This window comes from Amphibalanus amphitrite, unplaced genomic scaffold, assembly GCF_019059575.1.
Source record: "Amphibalanus amphitrite isolate SeventyFive unplaced genomic scaffold, NRLGWU_Aamphi_draft 000272F_arrow, whole genome shotgun sequence".
NCBI lineage: Eukaryota > Metazoa > Arthropoda > Thecostraca > Balanomorpha > Balanidae > Amphibalanus > Amphibalanus amphitrite.
The window spans coordinates 100,053-116,058 of NW_024881767.1; the positions used below are offsets into that span (position 1 = coordinate 100,053).

The following is a 16,006-nucleotide window of genomic DNA, read 5'->3' on the forward strand; positions in this document are numbered from 1 at the left end:
CGATAAACCATCACCAGCCCCTGATAGGTCTACAAAGCCCCCTGCTGGGTCTAAATTGGTCACTGATATGCCCAAATGGGTCACTGAGAAACCCGTACAACATCCCCTGACTGCACCTGATGGACCAATGCCGTCCCCTCATGGGCCCACCACGGCTCTTGAATGGCCTCTTCAAGTCCCTGAAGCGCCTTTATTGGCCTAAATGGACCCCTGATTGGCTTATGTTGTCCCTAATGGTCCTATATGGCCCCCATGAGCCCTCAATTCGTCCCGAGACAGCCTTACATTATATGCCACCGGCCCCTGGTAGGCCTGCACTGGACCCACTGGGCCTATACCGACCCATAAAGGGCCCATGTCGAGCCCTCATGGGCCTCCGATGACCACACGCCGACATGTGTGGCCCCATCAGCAGTGGTCCGTCTATCCCATGTACTTACGGTCTTTTTGGCCGATGTGACACCGGTAGTATATAGAAATGTCATAATTAAATGTCGTTATTATATAGTCAAAGGTCACGGAAAGAATATCCAAGCTCAAAAATGGCCTCAAACCCAACAAAAACTGATACAAATCCCCTTCAAAAGTCATAAGTCAATGAAACGCCATAGGGGAGTAGCTGCAGTCCCCCGCAATTTCGTCACGAGCATCGGGCCAATCAGCGTTGAGTATTGCCGAACGCCGATTGGTCGATTTCCGCTAGCTTGTAAATGCTGCTTGCGGATATAGTCTTGAACAAGTGAGGGTCGCGGCAACTAAATATTGCTTGTCACCACTTTTTCTTCGGGAGCGTTCTACCTGGTTTATATAGCATTGACATACCCTGAGAGTGGTAGTACGATTACAGGTATTCGGCGATCCGCATTACAACACGTTCGACGGCAAAATGTACAACTACCAGGGTACGTGCAAATACCAGCTGGCCAAGGACTGCGTGGACAAATCGTTCTCGATCCGGGTCAACAACAGCCCCCGGCGGAGTCGCTTCTTCAGCTGGACACAGTCGGCCACCATAAAGGTGGGTGTTTAGCCACCAATCATGAAACAACTCATCTAAGATTAAATTGATCGCTCCGAGTTGTGACCAATATTGTATGCCTCTGTCATAAAACAATAACAACAATATTGCCTGATTATGTGCTGGAATTCACTCCAAAACTGCAGTGTTGTCACGCATGTGCATGAGCTCAAAGACGGCGATGCTGCAGGCGGGAGACCTGAGGATAGCGTTGCGACAGAAGAAGCGGGTCAAGGTGAACAACCGGAGGGCCGATCTGCCCTACTTCGAGCTCGGAAAGGTGTCCATCAGCCAGGACCCGGACGACAACTACAACGTGGTCGTCAAGCTCAGCGACCTGGGTGAGGCACACGTAAAGCAGACCGAATGTTTTAGTTGATAACAAAATAAAATAATTCTTCCGTCTTATTCGCCTTCCTCCTGATAAGCTAAAGTTGCTTTGCTGCGTTGTTGCTAAAGTTGCGGGGACTAGCTGCTTTTTTGCTTTGATCTGAGTTGCGTGCCTTGCCTCTTTATGAAGGTTTCATGTCTGTGTGAAATAAATGTTTTGAAAAAGATAAGCTAAAGTTTAGTCACCGTCTCATGGTTTACAGTAAGCCACGCTGGAAATGACACAAGCAATCAGCCCTCTACAGTCGTTTCGTTAACAACAAATGTTATTCCTCCAGGCGTCAGTGTTCTTTGGGACGGCGACAGTTTTCTGCAGGTCAAGGTGCCGCCCTCCTACAAGAACAAGATGTGTGGCCTGTGTGGAAACTACAACGGCAACAAGACGGACGACTTCACCACGAGAAGAGGTCGTCAGGTCAAGCTGACCAGGCGGTTCGCCCGCTCCTGGCTGGTGGGAGGTGAGACCGGTTCAGCGACAGGTGGCTGGCGCTATGAGATGAAACTGTTTTAGAAAGTTATTTATTTATTTAGCTAGTATTTATTGATGTATTCGTGTGCTGCTTGTTGAGAGAAATGCAGAGAGCTCTTTTTGCAACAGGTTTATATTTATCTGATGTAGACAGATAATCGATCTTCTTCACTTTGTTGTTTTCTTCTCGCTATTTATTTTTTTCCTCCCCCTCTCCCCGCAGCCCGCTCTCCTTACCTGGTCCCCAGACCTCCTCTGACCGCCCCCCTCTCTCTCCCTCAGCTCGCACCCTCTGTATGGCTCAGTCCCGACGTCAGACCCGCCGCCACCGTAAACGGAAGCCCAAGTCGTGTGGCGGCGACCGGGCCGCGCGAGCCACCGCAGTCCGACAGTGTAACCGGCTGAAATCGGCCCGGTTCGCCGACTGTCACCCAGAGGTCCACCCGGCGCCCTTCTTCAAGTAAGGACGAGTGTTTTTGGAGACACTGACGGTTTTACGCAATGTCCCCGGCTCAATAAGCGAGCCCGTGATTAAATTAGTAGCGTCAATATGTAGGCATTGCCGCTTCAAATAATTAGTTAAATGTCACTTGTCACTTATTACATCACCCTTGCGCAATAAATTTTGTTCTCATGGTAAACAAGATGCGAGTTAAATATGAGTCATATCTTTTGCAGGTCGTGTGTCCAAGACATGTGCGAGTGCGGAAAGCGCAAGACATGCTACTGCGAGGCGCTGACTGCCTACTCACACGCCTGCCAGCGGAAGGGTATCGCCGTCGACTGGCTGGAGGGGACAGATTGTGCAGGTGAGGGAGGACATGTGAACTTCAGGAAGAATTCAGGGTACGGGGGGGGGGGGTTGAAGACGTTAGAGTCACGCTGACCTCAGCAAGACACTGTGCCGTTTAATCATGTTCAACGCGTAGCATAATCAATGCAGTCTTCTCACACTGACTGTCCCTGTGTTTCAGCTCCCGTGCAGTGCCCGAAGAGCTCCCGCCCGGTGGACTGTGTGCCCGACTGTCAGCCCTCTTGCGAGGCCCCCTCGCCGGCCGGTGAGCAGTGCGCTCCTCCGGCGGCCGGCGGCGCCCCCTGCCGGCCCGGCTGCGTCTGCCAGGAGGGCCTGCTGCTCCACGAGGGCGCCTGTGTGCCGCCCGAGCGCTGCCCGGTCCGGTAACAGCGGTACCAGCGGGACGGCGGCATCAGGCGGACTGATGGAGCTGTGTGTGAACTGATACTGACGTCAGGTGAACTGACGGAGGCGTTATGTGGACTGACGGTGCGTCAGACGAGCTGAGAGCGGCGCCAGGTGAACCGAGAGCGGCGCCAGGTGAACCGAGAACAGCGCCAGTTGTGCTGCAGTGAGACGTGAGTGGATGGTGAGCTATGCAATGATGCCTGTGCCACGGGACCCTGACGCTGCCCGCAGAGCGAGCATACGGACGTACAGACGGACTGTGGTCTGACGTCACGTCACAGCCGTGACGGAGTGGTGAAAACGGTCACGTGACGAGTGCCCGACCGGTGTGTGTCGTCGCATTGCGCACCAAAGCCATTGAAGCCAGTATTCTGAGAGACCAGCCAGTCAGCTGCTCCACTGATGAGTGGTATCGATGATAGCCAAATGTGCAGCAGACCCATCCTTTCAACAGATTGCCAGCCTTCAACGTCATCGCCTCACGTCTTTAACAGAGTGCTATCGACTACAATATTTTTTTTTCAATGCCCAACCGATGCTGGGTTACCAGCGAGCACCTTCGGTCCAGGCCTCTAATGAGTGCCTTGTTTCATACCTGAAGCGGTGCGGTATCACAGCAGTCTCCTAATGCTGTGCGCTCGACACACTCTACCCGTAGTAACGGAACCCGAACGTTTTAGGCCTTCCGAATTGACATACGCCTTTCTCGGAGGCCCTCGGTCGCAGTCGAAGGACTCGAGAGTGCTGGTGCATTGCAGATCTGATGGACTATGTCTCGTCTTGTGTCACGTTCATTGTGTCCCGGGATGAGTGCGTTTCGGTGTCACTGTGAGTCAGTGGACGACTGGTGCATGTGGTGTCTGCGGAGCGAGTGTTTGACGCCTATCGGTGGTTTACGCGCAGAGTATTAACCTTCTTTCAGTCAGTCGCCGTCGGAAGCCTAATTGATTCTATGACTCGTTTCTAGTCAGCCATGCGTTAATGACCATGCAATAAGTGATAGTATTACTGCGCGCTGGTGGCGAGCCGTGCCGACTGCCCACTGTGCCTTCCCAAAGGAGCCACTGTCCGGGGCTGTGAGACCACGCGCCTGTCGTGTGCCATTTGTTGTAATTTTTACTGATATATGAATAAGGACGTGAAACTAACTGGTTTGTTGTCATACGATTCACCCGAGAAGCGGTAAGGTAAAAAATTAAGCCTTCTTACAACAAGAAAATATGTATTATGCAAGAGCATGGGCTCCCTCACATGATTTCGTCCTTTGCAAACACGTTTCTGGAACAACTAAAAAGAGACATTTGACCTGGTTCACTGGCCCTATTCTACATAAGCACAAAGCCGCGTTGACTTGTTTCCAGCTGCCCTGAAGAAGTTATTCATCAGCTGGCACGATAAAGAAGGACGAGAGTTAAGTGCGCCACGCCGCGTCACCAGACGACAAGTAAAGCTTATTGACTCTGTCCAGAGTTCAGGGAGTGCTCACTGGTGAGCCATCAGCGCCGATCCTGCTGGCTGGGGGAGCCGCTCCGTCCCGCCGGCGAGCTCCTAGACCTCGAACCGCCACCGGCCGCTGGCGCCCTGTCGGCTGCGGTAGCCGTAATGGGTGACCTGCAGCGAACAGGAGCGGGACGCCGGTCAGCGACACTGGCGGCGAGCAGAGGTACAGCCCACCGCTAAAGTAATGTAGGGTTTTACCAATCTCAACGGTTGGCTTTGACTGGCGATTGTTTAATGCGGATTGCGGGGTGATCGAAAAGAAGATGTCATTAGCTAAAGGTGCAGCTGCAAGGGTGACAATACATATAAGCTACATTCAAAGTTTCATTGTAGTCTGGCTAATCGTTCCTAAGCTTCAGGAGCAGAACATACCCATGACTGAAACCACACATTACTTCTGCTGTGGACTGTACACAGTCGCATACGGGGTACGTGATAGAGATGCTCTCTTTATTGTTGCTGGTTGGAGAATAAGGGTGCACCGACCTCTGGTATTCTATGTCGTCAGAACGTCCACTTTAGGAGAGCGACAGCTCGGATTGTCACGGCAGGCTCCTCGCGACGTTACTGTGATAGACGGACATAAATAGTTTTTCCTGCGATGGTGACGAGTGACGACTCTGCTCACCGTGATGGGGTTGGGATCCTTCCAGGACATGAACGGCGTGCTCTCCCCCTTCACGAACACCTGGATGAGGCCGTTGGTCCAGGAGATGGTGAACGATCTCATCTCGTCGCCGGAGACAATGTCTGGCGTTTCCTCCATACACATGTCCTCGCTGACGTAGTCGTCAAACACGATCGCTGCAAGGGGAGGGGGTAGAGAACGAGTGTAAAAGAGAGAGCTAGGTGAAACCTGTAAAATCAGCATCAACAGCTCTTCAGCAAAGGTTATTACATGGCCGATGACTGAACTTTGGACGTGAGATGACCCCGTGTCTTGTAAGGTCTCGGATGTTATTAGTGCGTGGCCTGACCTGACTGTGTGTGACCCAGTCTCTGACCCGACACACTACTCCACTCACCACTGGTGTACCGGATGGCCGACTTGGTGTTGTTCCAGCCGCCGATGAAGATCTCGTACATGGGCGCCGCCTCGGCCGGCCCGGAGGTCAGCGCCAGGTGGGCGTCGTTGGGGATCTGCACGCTGAATGTCACCGCCGTGCCGTGCGCCTCGCGGAAGTGGTAGTGGCAGTCGCACGCCGTCTCAAACAGCGCCTCGTCTGCAAGGGAGACCACACGGGAAGAGCGTTGCTTTGGCTGCGTTCTACGTAGTTCATAGCACATGCGTCGTTAAAGGTACAGGCTGCAGACGCTACAGCTCGAGCCAGATCCTTGAGCCTGTTCCTCGGAGTCATACACGAGTCTTCTTTAGGTCAGGCAGGAGGATCCCACATCTATCATACTCGTACTTACGTGTATGTGCGTTACATTGCCGCTGGCTTACCGTGGGATTTTCCACTGGCCGCAGCTGCTCCAGCCCAGGTAAAGAACCCTACTCACCGTGGAACTTCCACTGGCCATAGCACCCCCAGCCGGTGCGGTGGCAACCCATGGGTAGCCCAATTTACCGTGGAACTTCCACTGGCCGCAGCTGCCCCAGCCGGTCCGGTAGCCCAGTTAACCCAACTTACCGTGGAACTTCCACTGGCCGCAGCTTCCCCAGCCGGTCCGGTAGCCCAGGTAGGAGGCGGTGATTAGCTGCGGGCTCCTCCACTCCATAAACGGCGTGGTGTCGCCGCAGTGGCCCACCTGACGAATGGACGAATGGACGGCACGCGGTGAAACGTTAGTCGGAACGGACGAGTGCAATGCATGCACATTAAGGACTGAGAAGTTAACGCGGCGCCTATTGGATGAGCTAAGCCTCAAATATTTTAGTGTCGATAATATAATGTCTCACTCAATGCACCGTATTTACCAGTTAATAGATCACAGTGTTTAAACATTAAATTGTTACATAACCCGCGCGGGGCTGGGGGGGGGGGTAAATTTTACCCCCCCCCCCTCGCGAATTTTTGCGATATCTCAAAAACGGCGGCGCGCAGCGCCACCAAACTTTTTGTACCTTTTCTTACATCAATTTGACACGTTCCCTGAAAATTTGAGCGAAATCCGTCGGAAAATTTTTGAGAAATTGACGTTTTAGTGACGTCATGTTCGCCATTTTCGCCTCAAAAACGGCAAAAGTTCAAACGCCGCTAACATCTTCATTTTTAAAGGAATCAAGACGTAACAAAAAAGGTTATACGTAATTTTACTTTGTCTATCAAATGGCTATCTCGGTTTTTTGAAAATTTTGGATTTTGGCCTAAATTTTTTCAAAAAACTGACTTTTTTGGGAAAATCATTATAAAATCCAAAACTTTGAGTCTATCGAAAAAAAACCGGAATATATGTAAGAGAAGTGGTCTATGTGCACCACCATACCAAATTTTAGAAGAATCGGTTCAAAAATGTGGGAGTTATTCAAAATTTTATGACGTCACGACACACAAATTTTTTGAAAAATGACTTTTTTTGGAAGTTCTAGACCTCGTACGAAAATAAAAATAGCACCATTCGATTCGCCGTGAAAAACTGCATCAGATAGACACCTTTTTAGGCCTTAACAACCAACTTCAAAATTTGACCTCACTTGACCTGACCTTGACCTGACCTCGACCTGAAATTCATCCAAAGGTGGTCCATATCACATATTGAGTGTGCCTATTGAATTCTCTGAGTAAAATGACCCATAAAACATGTGTCGCACATGCCCTTTTCTATATTTTGTTTTTTGGTGACCTGACCTGACCTGACCTGACCTTGACCTTGACCTCTGAATGATATTGTATGCAACGAATATTGTCTTGGTAGCCTAAGAACACGTTTTGGGCGATCAGTCTCAGTCCATGACTCCATTCTTCGGCAACTACGGTGCAAGGCCGATACTGTAGAAACTTGCAATTTGTACCCTTGACCTGACCTTGACCTTGACCTCAAACTTTAAATTAAGTACATGTTTTTAGTAGTTCGTGATGAGAGCTTTCGATTGGCGTTTGAATTTTCCAAATCGGACCATTAGTTCGGGAGATAACAGGGGGGGGGGGTAAAATTTACCCCCCACCCCCAGCCCCGCGCGTTCGGCTGGAGACCCCAGCCCCGCGCGGGATAAACGACCGTTTAGATAGCATTAACACTTATATCTAAACATGTGATTTGAAACCAATTAAATAGCCCGAGTTTAATTTATCCTATGGGAAAAACATGATCCTTATCATCGGTATAAGAAGCCTTTAATCATACCTTAACGTGGCCATCGTCCCAGCTGATCCAGAATTTTCGGAACTCCTCCTCCGACACAATGCCAGGAGTGTCTACCCGGGCCACGTCCTGCTTGTTCTCTGAAAGCCGAAACGGCAATGTGAATCTATCCGGCATGGTAATGGTTGCAAACCTGTACGTTGTTCTTATTTGTTACAGGTCGAAGTTAAACTTAAAAAGTGTGACTGACTCTAGTACCGCCCCCGAGTATGACCTGAACGATGGAATCATGTCGGTCTGCATGGCACTCGCTACTGTTCCCTAGCCGTATATCCGGTTGGAACATTTACTGTTTCCAAGCCGTATATCCGGTAGGGACACTCACTGTTCCCTAGCAGGATGTCCGGTTGGGACACTCACTGTTTCCGGATGTCCGGTTGGGACACTCACTGTTCCCTAGCCGTATATCCGGTTGGGACACTCACTGTTTCCAAACCTTACATCCGGTTGGGACACTCAAAATTTCCTAGCCGGATGTCCGGTTGGGACACTCACTGTTTCCTAGCCGGAGTCCGGTTGGGACACTCACTGTTTCCTAGCCGGATGCCGGACTGGCCGTTCTTCCAGGCGCCGATGAAGACCTGCAGCATGTCCTCCGAGTCGTGGTCGTGCGGGCTGAGGCACAGGTGCGCGTCGTTGGCGCACTGCACGCTGAAGCTGACCGATGTGCCGCTGATGGGCCGGTAGTGGTAATTCAGGTCATCGGCCGTCTCGTGGCAGCAGCAGTCCTCCAGACAGCACTCGTCTGAGGGGAAAGGGAGATGGTGTCGAGACTCGATTGTAGGGATATGTGCACCGTGTCTGAAGGGTCACCATGTCTAATTCTTGTTTCCCTTCCAGATTCATTTATGCGAGGGCATTCGCTGCACCGAATAAACGTCACCTACGAATGTCTCTTTGGTCATGCCCTCGCATAAATGAATACTTTACAATACGTGTCGACACAAAATGACGCTTTGGAAGGTACAAAATGACGATTAAAATAAAAGACGTTTTGATAGACCTCTTCCCGATCAATGGATCTGTGAGCGATCATTTGTTTAACTTTTAGTTAAAGCAATTTATCAAGCCATTCATTTATCTGCAGAAGCCCTGCAGAGGCTGCTGTCGTCACCATTCGAACTCGCCTGGCCTGTCCACTGAGTCGGCCAGCCATTCCGGGGGGGGGGGGGGGTTAGGTGGGAGCCATGCCGGGCGGGTCGGCGTGCTGATGTCATGGCCCAGGCAGCCTGTCACTGGGCCGGGCCGGGCCGGGCCGGTGGCTGCTCCGCTCCAGCCCAGTGCACCAGGGGGAGGGGTAGGGGAGGGAGCCAGCCGTCCCCTCCCACACGGAGTGAGGTCATCATGTAGCAGGTGACGTCATCAACGAACTCAGTTCAGGTGGGACCCGTCCATCGACGGAGGACCGAGTGAAAGACGCTCTGACCGAAACTGAGCGGAGCTGCAGTCGCCGCTGCTGGGAGGTCAGCTGCACTTCTTTTCTGCTGGGCCCACTGACAACAAGACTGATGAAGCTGTTTACTCCTATGAGAATGTTCAGCCCTCGTTTTTGCTAGAGCTGTAGCTGCCGCTGCCCTTTGCCCTTGGTAGCCGCTTACATCTCGCCCCGTTGGGTGATGGTGCTCCACTGCCGTCCCACGCCCGAGGAAGCTCCCAGCCGTACTGTGACGACACAGCCCCTCAGTCGCCGGCCGCCGCCCTCCCGACCTTGGCTGGAGCTCTGGAGCTGCGCTGCGCTAGTGCAGAGTCGCGGTACATAGGAGGGAGTCAGACGGCGGGCACCGGGGGTCCCCGCTCGGAGTGACAGGGTGGCAGACGACAGTGACAGCGCGACGGGGTCATTGTGGTGAATGTCACTGGCGGGTGACCGGTGAAGTCATCCGCAGATAGGTCATGGTAAAGCTGACGAACAGACTGCAGATGTGGCGCCTGGCAAATGGTAATACTGCAGACTTCCCAAAAATCCGACAGACTGCCGTGATACCAACGCCCAGACTTCCGAGTTCTCGACCGATTGTCTAGCACAGACTGGGGATAAGCAGACTGTCGAATTCTAACAGACTGCCGGGCGGCCCCGCCCAGCCAGCCGGCGCGCTGGCCGCCGGCCAACTCCGAAATACACCGGCGCTGCCGGCCCGACCGACGGCCGACGGTCCGGTCTGGTGCCGACCAGACCGGGACAGGAAGGTCACTGTCGGGAACCGAGACGAGCAGCACGGAACGAGATAAACACGGGACAAACATCACAGACCGTGACAAACACCAGAAGGAGACAAACACCGAAAAAGGACATACCGGAATTAACATTAAACGTACGTAAATCTGACAGACACAGAACATCTGGAGCTCAATGGAAGCATAAGTCAATTTGGGCTGAGGTCAGATACATACCTAAATCGTTTTAAATCAGTCTACAGAAACCGATACGATCGTGACGAACAAAGGCAACGCAGATCTATGAGCGAAGGTGTTAAAAATAATAAAAGATATCATAGTTGGATCGACATCAGACAGGTCAATCCAGCGCAAGGGCATCTCACTCCTATAACCGAAACACAAACTGAAGCGCGGAACAATTAACTGAGATCCTTCCCGGCCAAACCTGCGCTCCGACGCCTTTTCGGCGCACATCCAGCAGTCGCAGGTCCCCTTCAGGCTGTCAGACAGGCAGGCACTCACCGTCAGCCATGGTTAGACCCGAAGAGGCACTCGGAGGCGAGGCTGTATACCGTCCCGGCCGACACTGAGGGAGGTGTGTGCCAGCCGGCCCGGCCCGCCGACCCCGCCAGCGCCGCCGCCGCCCCGACAGCTCAGAGGTGACGTCAGACAGTGACGTCATCACTGCAGATACGGATGCGGCACCTAAGCTCTCTCTCTCTCTGCATGACGGGCGATGCAACGGAAGTTAGCAGGGGTACAGCAAGGGTTCAGCAGGGATCGACGGCCCCTTCGCTGAAATCATGTGCGATTGCAACGTGATCCCCTCATATAGAAAACCTTGGTGCCAAAAATCAAAATGCGGGGAACCGCGTAAGAGGGCCTTAAATAAAAGAAAAATCTCTCAGGAGTCAGGGCGCAATTCAAAAACGCTGGTAAACCTATTTCCAAGAATCAAAAGCCTCAAAATGCACGTCATTAACCCGTGCCGTGCTGGTGGTCTGAGTTTTCCCGTGCTGTCCGGGGTTGGGGGGGGGGGCGTTTTCACGCCCCCGTCTAGCTCGGCTCCGGGGCCACTTAGCGACTGACGGTAAGCGGCATTCGAAAGAGCGTCAAGAATAATGAAGAAAACACTTCAATAATTTCTTAGGTCAGGCTAAAGGTCAGGTCGCCTGAGGTCATCAAATTACAAACTTTGCTTATTTCAACAATTTAAAAAAGTGGCGCATAACTCGGGAACCAATAGAGCTATAGCGCCTTGGAAAAGCACATTCGATAAACATTTGAATGCTCTTTCTGAATTGTACCCTCAGATTTGACCTGAAGTCAATGGTTTAGCCTCCAGAAGGGAAAACTCTAAAAATAACCCTTTTTCGTAAAATGTTTTTTATGACTTGACTCAAGAGAGGCAAGAATTGGCTTTTGCCAGAATTGTGCTCCTCTCGTCGAGACGCGTCGAATTAAAGGCTGAAACAGACTCTTTCCGCGTTCAGGAAATCGCATGCGAGAGCCTATTCAAATGCATTGTAATTTTCCTCGCATCAATCGCTTGCGGGAGGTGCGTGCGGTTGATGCGAGCGTGCTTCCATGTATTTGAATATAGGCTCTCGCATGCGATTTCCTGACTGCGGAAAGAGTCTGTTTCAGGCTTAACTTAATCAACTTAACTCTGTTTTATTTCACCTCAGGTCACGGTCATGACCTGGCCGGAAAAAGTCATGTTGCAAATCAGTCGACCTCTATCGTCGAGCTGAACACATCTGAGGTGTTTTCACCGCTCTAGAATGTCTCTATCAAAAATTATTGTCAAAAGACTGCAGAATAGCTTTCACGACCTGAGATGACCTCAGGGGCACAAAGAAGGGTCACAACATTTTCCGATTCAATGTGTCATGTCTGTCTAGTAACCGATGTCTCAGTATTTAGAACGATGTTCATTAAAAAAGAGGCATTTCAGTTTTCTCTTATTGACATAATGGAGAGGCCGCAAAATTGACCTGGCCTAAGGTCACAGATATAGAAAAATACGAGATATACATTACTTTACTGTAAGTAACTCTTACCAATCACTGAACGTTCCATAGCGAACGTTCAGTCGGTTTAGCTATAGCGAGCGTTGGAACTTTTCCAAAGGCTGGGTCACTCTAGGCTAGTTTTTTTTTAGCTGGTTTTGAATTTAGCAACCATTTGAACATTTACGAAGTGGTTTTGGTGCCTTCGTAACATGTAACGAAGCTATCAGAGGCGGTTGACACATACTATGAATACCCGGCAGGACCCCAACTGGTTGACCTGACCTGACCCGACCTGGCCAAAATGCAGGAAGACACCATCTGTGATCAAAACTAACATTAAATTCATGATCAGCATTCAATACCCCGAAAAAAAAACATAACAACCTCACCTCACTAAGTTCTGACGTGTCACGATTTTCCCGAATTTTGGGTCATTGACCAGGCCTGGAAGTTCACCCAATGACCCACGACCTTATGATTGGGTCAAATTGGGTAAAATTGTTATGTTGCGAACTATTATCGCGATTTTGGCGTCCTCTGGTCAAATACAGGTTTGACCATCTGTCAGCAGGTGTCGCGCCAGTACGGCCTCTGCCGGGCCACGGCCGGCCGGCCGGGGAGGTCGTGTGCATGTATGCGTCGTGCGTGCGGCTGCAGACGAGCTGTTGTATCAAGGGCTTCTGAGAAGTAGTGTGCCAACCACGCAAGATGAAATACCTCCTACAGGTGACGCATTGCTGCATTTATTTCCGACTGAAATACGATACAGAACAACCAACAATCTGAGCAATAATCGCCACGCTATTTGGAATGTGGACCGCTCTAAATGTAGTACAATACAATACAATAGGTACAATCGGTTTCCTCTCATCACCGGCAATAGGTACGAGCGTTTTTTCCGCGAAGCTCTAGCTCAATCAGGGGCCGAACGGCAAGGAGGGGGGGATCCAAAGGACCCCTCACCGTATAGGTACGTTTGTTATACGGAAGAAATATATGTCAAAGTGGTTTAGGCATAGCGTGTTTTGTTCTACTGCATATATGTGTTGTCAGAACAAAAGTTTCTCATTCGATTTCCAAAGAATATGTAACGTTATTGCAAAGTTGTTTGCAACGTCATAACGTTTAACCCGCGCCCCAGTGGCGGTCTCAGCCAACTTCGCCCGTGGGGGGGGGGGGGCATATGTTACCACCCACCTCTAACTCAAAAACTAAGAGGGCTAGAAAGACGCGGTAAAAAACAGTCGATAGCTCTCAATCCGTACGTTTGAAAGCATTTCAGTCATTTTTCACCTTAGAGCAATATCGGGGTCACCAGAGGTCATCAAAGGTCAAAATTTGCCAATTGTCATTATCTTTTTCAGAAATATGCCACTATCTCAGGAACTATGGTAGCTACAAAAACGCATTGAAAAGCAATCGATAGCTTTTGAACTCTTCTTTTGAAAAGATCATTATCAATGTTGACCTCAGGTCAACGGTTTAGCCTCCAGAGGGCAAAAACTCCAAAAATAGCTGTTTTTACGAAAAGTGTTTTTCGACAATAACTTTCAACTACAAAAAGCCACGACATTTCTATTGCCAGAATCGTGTTCCCCTCGCCGAGACGCGTCTATGAACTATCTACTATACTATTTGTAGAATGAAACTCTGTATGTGTTTCTGTGTGTTTGCACCATGCAGAGGGGTGCTTTGACGCCGTGCACAGGTCAAACGGTGCGGTCGATTGGGCTGAAATTTTCGCACGGTGTTGATGACGTCACGGGCACGTGCAGTGGCGTGTTTCGAGTCTCGGGGGGTGGATGGTTCGCACGTGGCACGCCCTGGAAAAGTGCGTATTTCCTCACAAATTTGCTCGGTCTTCAAGGCATCGGCAGCCGGGTTTGATGGACTTTGCAACTAAAATGCATGACGATCGGCGGCGGGTGCCTCTCATTTGCGGATTGCAGCTTATTTATTTTGATAAACAGATGCGAATGAAGGCGTTGATTTTCGTTGAATAGGGACAGTTGTCAATGCGCTAACACAAATGCACCGGGCTTGCCGTAATGCGCCACATTTGTCGAAAGGCGCCATTTTTGCCGGAAATTGCACAACTTTGCCAAATATGGTCCGATAAAGGTGCAAATCGGTGAAAGGATGCATGACAAAAGGACAGGCACAAATGCACCACTTTTGTCGCAATGCGCCACATTTGTCTCAAGGCGCCATTTTTACCAAATACGATAAAGAATAATGGAGTGACACGTGTAGGGGCAGTTTTAAGAACTCTTTTTTTAGTTTATCAGTTTATCTGATAGTCTGTGACCTCACTTGGTCCAGTGGTAGTAGTATTGGTACGAGTAGCGGTAGGGGTAGTGGTAGTATTAGGGGTAGTGGTAGGGGTAGTGTTAGGGGTAGTGGTAGGGGTAGGGGTAGGGGTAGGGGTAGGGGTAGGGGTAGTAGTAGGGGTAGTGGTAGGGGTAGTAGTAGGGGCAGTGGTAGTGGTAGGGGTAGTGGTAGGGGTAGTGGTAGGGGTAGTGGTAGGAGTAGGGGTAGGGGTAGTGGTAGGGGTAGTGGTAGGAGTAGTTGTATGGGTAGAAGTAGTAGAAGTGTGGTACAGGCCGATCCAATGTGACGTGGTGACCTATACGACCTGGCCTGACCGAAGGTGACCTGGCCTGACCCAGTGTGACCGGGGATGGCCAACTTGACCTGACTTGACCCCGCATGACCCAAATTTCATCCAAATAAGCCCACAGATTAGGTATGTTCAAAATTTTCCTCTTCGCGTTTCCGTCCATGTCTCTGCTTCCAGACGACAGATCAGTTTAAATCAAACACCATTCGAAAGCAAATTGGCTGGTGCCGCATTTTCTGGCTACGCCGCGAAGCAAGTGGCGCAGCCGCTTGTCTACTATACTATTTGTGAAATGAAACTCTGTATGTGTTTCTGTGTGTTTGCACCGTGCAGAGGGGTGCTTTGACGCCGTGCACAGGTCAAACGGTGCGGTCGATGGGGCTGAAATTTTCGCAGGGTGTCGATGACGTCACGGGCACGTGCAGTGTCGTGTTTCGAGTCCCGGGGGGTGGATGGTTCGCACGTGGCACGCGCTGGAAAAACGTGCTTTTTCTTCAAATTTTGCTCGGCTCTCAAGCTTGCTTCAAGGCATCGGCAGACGGGTTCAATCGCCTTTGACAATAAAATGCATGACGATCGGCGGCGGGTGCCTCTCATTTGCAGATTGACAGCTTATTTATTTTGATAAACAGAGGCGAATGAAGATGTTGATTTTCGGTAAATAAGGACAGTTTTCAATGCGCTTACACAAATGCACCGCGTTTGACGCAATGCGCCACATTTGTCACGAGGCGCCATTTTTGTCGCAAAACGCACAACTTTTTCAAATATGGTCCGATAAAGGTGTCATTCGGTAGAAGGATGCATGAGAAAACGACAGGCTCAAATGCGCCACATCTGTCACAAGGCGCCAAATTTGCCATTTAAAAAATCAAAACCTTCGGATCTGCATCGCTTCTATCGAAATGACGAAAAGCGGGCGGCGCGGGTCACTTCCCGGACCAATAAAACGGGAACGCAGCGCCCGGTCGACATTGGGCAACCGCTGACGTATAGAGCATTTGGTGAGGCTATCTTACAGCATGTGGATCGGAGAGCGGCACAACGATTTTACTTGACGTGCACGAAGCACGAAGGGTGTCTCTATAAGTTGGGAAATGTTAATTTTAACGTTTTCCACGATTTTTCTTCCTGCTCAATGACCGATAACTGACGACAACTTTCAATCGGTTACGGATACTTCGACGCAGCTTTTCGAATTTTCAATCATGCCCGTCGAAATTCGCCGCAACATTGACACGGGTGCGGTTTGGACCCAGTATCTCACCAGCCAGGCAACCGATCGGGAGAGGACCTACATCTGCATGTCAACAATTTGGCCACTGGATGT

At 50.6% G+C, this 16,006-nt stretch overlaps 2 protein-coding genes across 3 annotated transcripts in view; one reads left to right on the plus strand and one right to left on the minus strand.

Annotated features, from left to right (window-relative positions):
* The window catches only part of LOC122387051 (BMP-binding endothelial regulator protein-like), a 39,579-nt gene extending 35,353 nt beyond the window's left edge, over positions 1–4,226 (plus strand). The window contains exons 9-14 of one of the 2 annotated variants that reach the window (XM_043376851.1): positions 848–1,018; positions 1,209–1,359; positions 1,687–1,866; positions 2,160–2,337; positions 2,556–2,686; positions 2,852–4,226. In XM_043376851.1, the coding sequence (XP_043232786.1) occupies positions 848–1,018; positions 1,209–1,359; positions 1,687–1,866; positions 2,160–2,337; positions 2,556–2,686; positions 2,852–3,057 (1,017 nt within the window). In that variant the 3' untranslated portion in view covers positions 3,058–4,226. Of the gene's footprint in view, positions 1–847; positions 1,019–1,193; positions 1,360–1,686; positions 1,867–2,159; positions 2,338–2,555; positions 2,687–2,851 lie in introns of both variants that reach the window. The other variant, XM_043376850.1, reaches the window with a different exon arrangement.
* A 53-nt stretch (positions 4,227–4,279) lies between these two features.
* LOC122387052 lies at positions 4,280–10,854 on the minus strand. Its single transcript, XM_043376852.1, has 7 exons — positions 10,564–10,854; positions 8,414–8,629; positions 7,867–7,964; positions 6,213–6,330; positions 5,604–5,801; positions 5,207–5,382; positions 4,280–4,689 (listed from the first exon to the last, which is right to left on the minus strand). Exons 1-7 carry the CDS (start codon positions 10,721–10,723, stop codon positions 4,627–4,629), a joined length of 1,029 nt encoding a protein of 342 aa, XP_043232787.1. The 5' UTR covers positions 10,724–10,854; the 3' UTR covers positions 4,280–4,626.
* Positions 10,855–16,006: the final 5,152 nt, after the last annotated feature.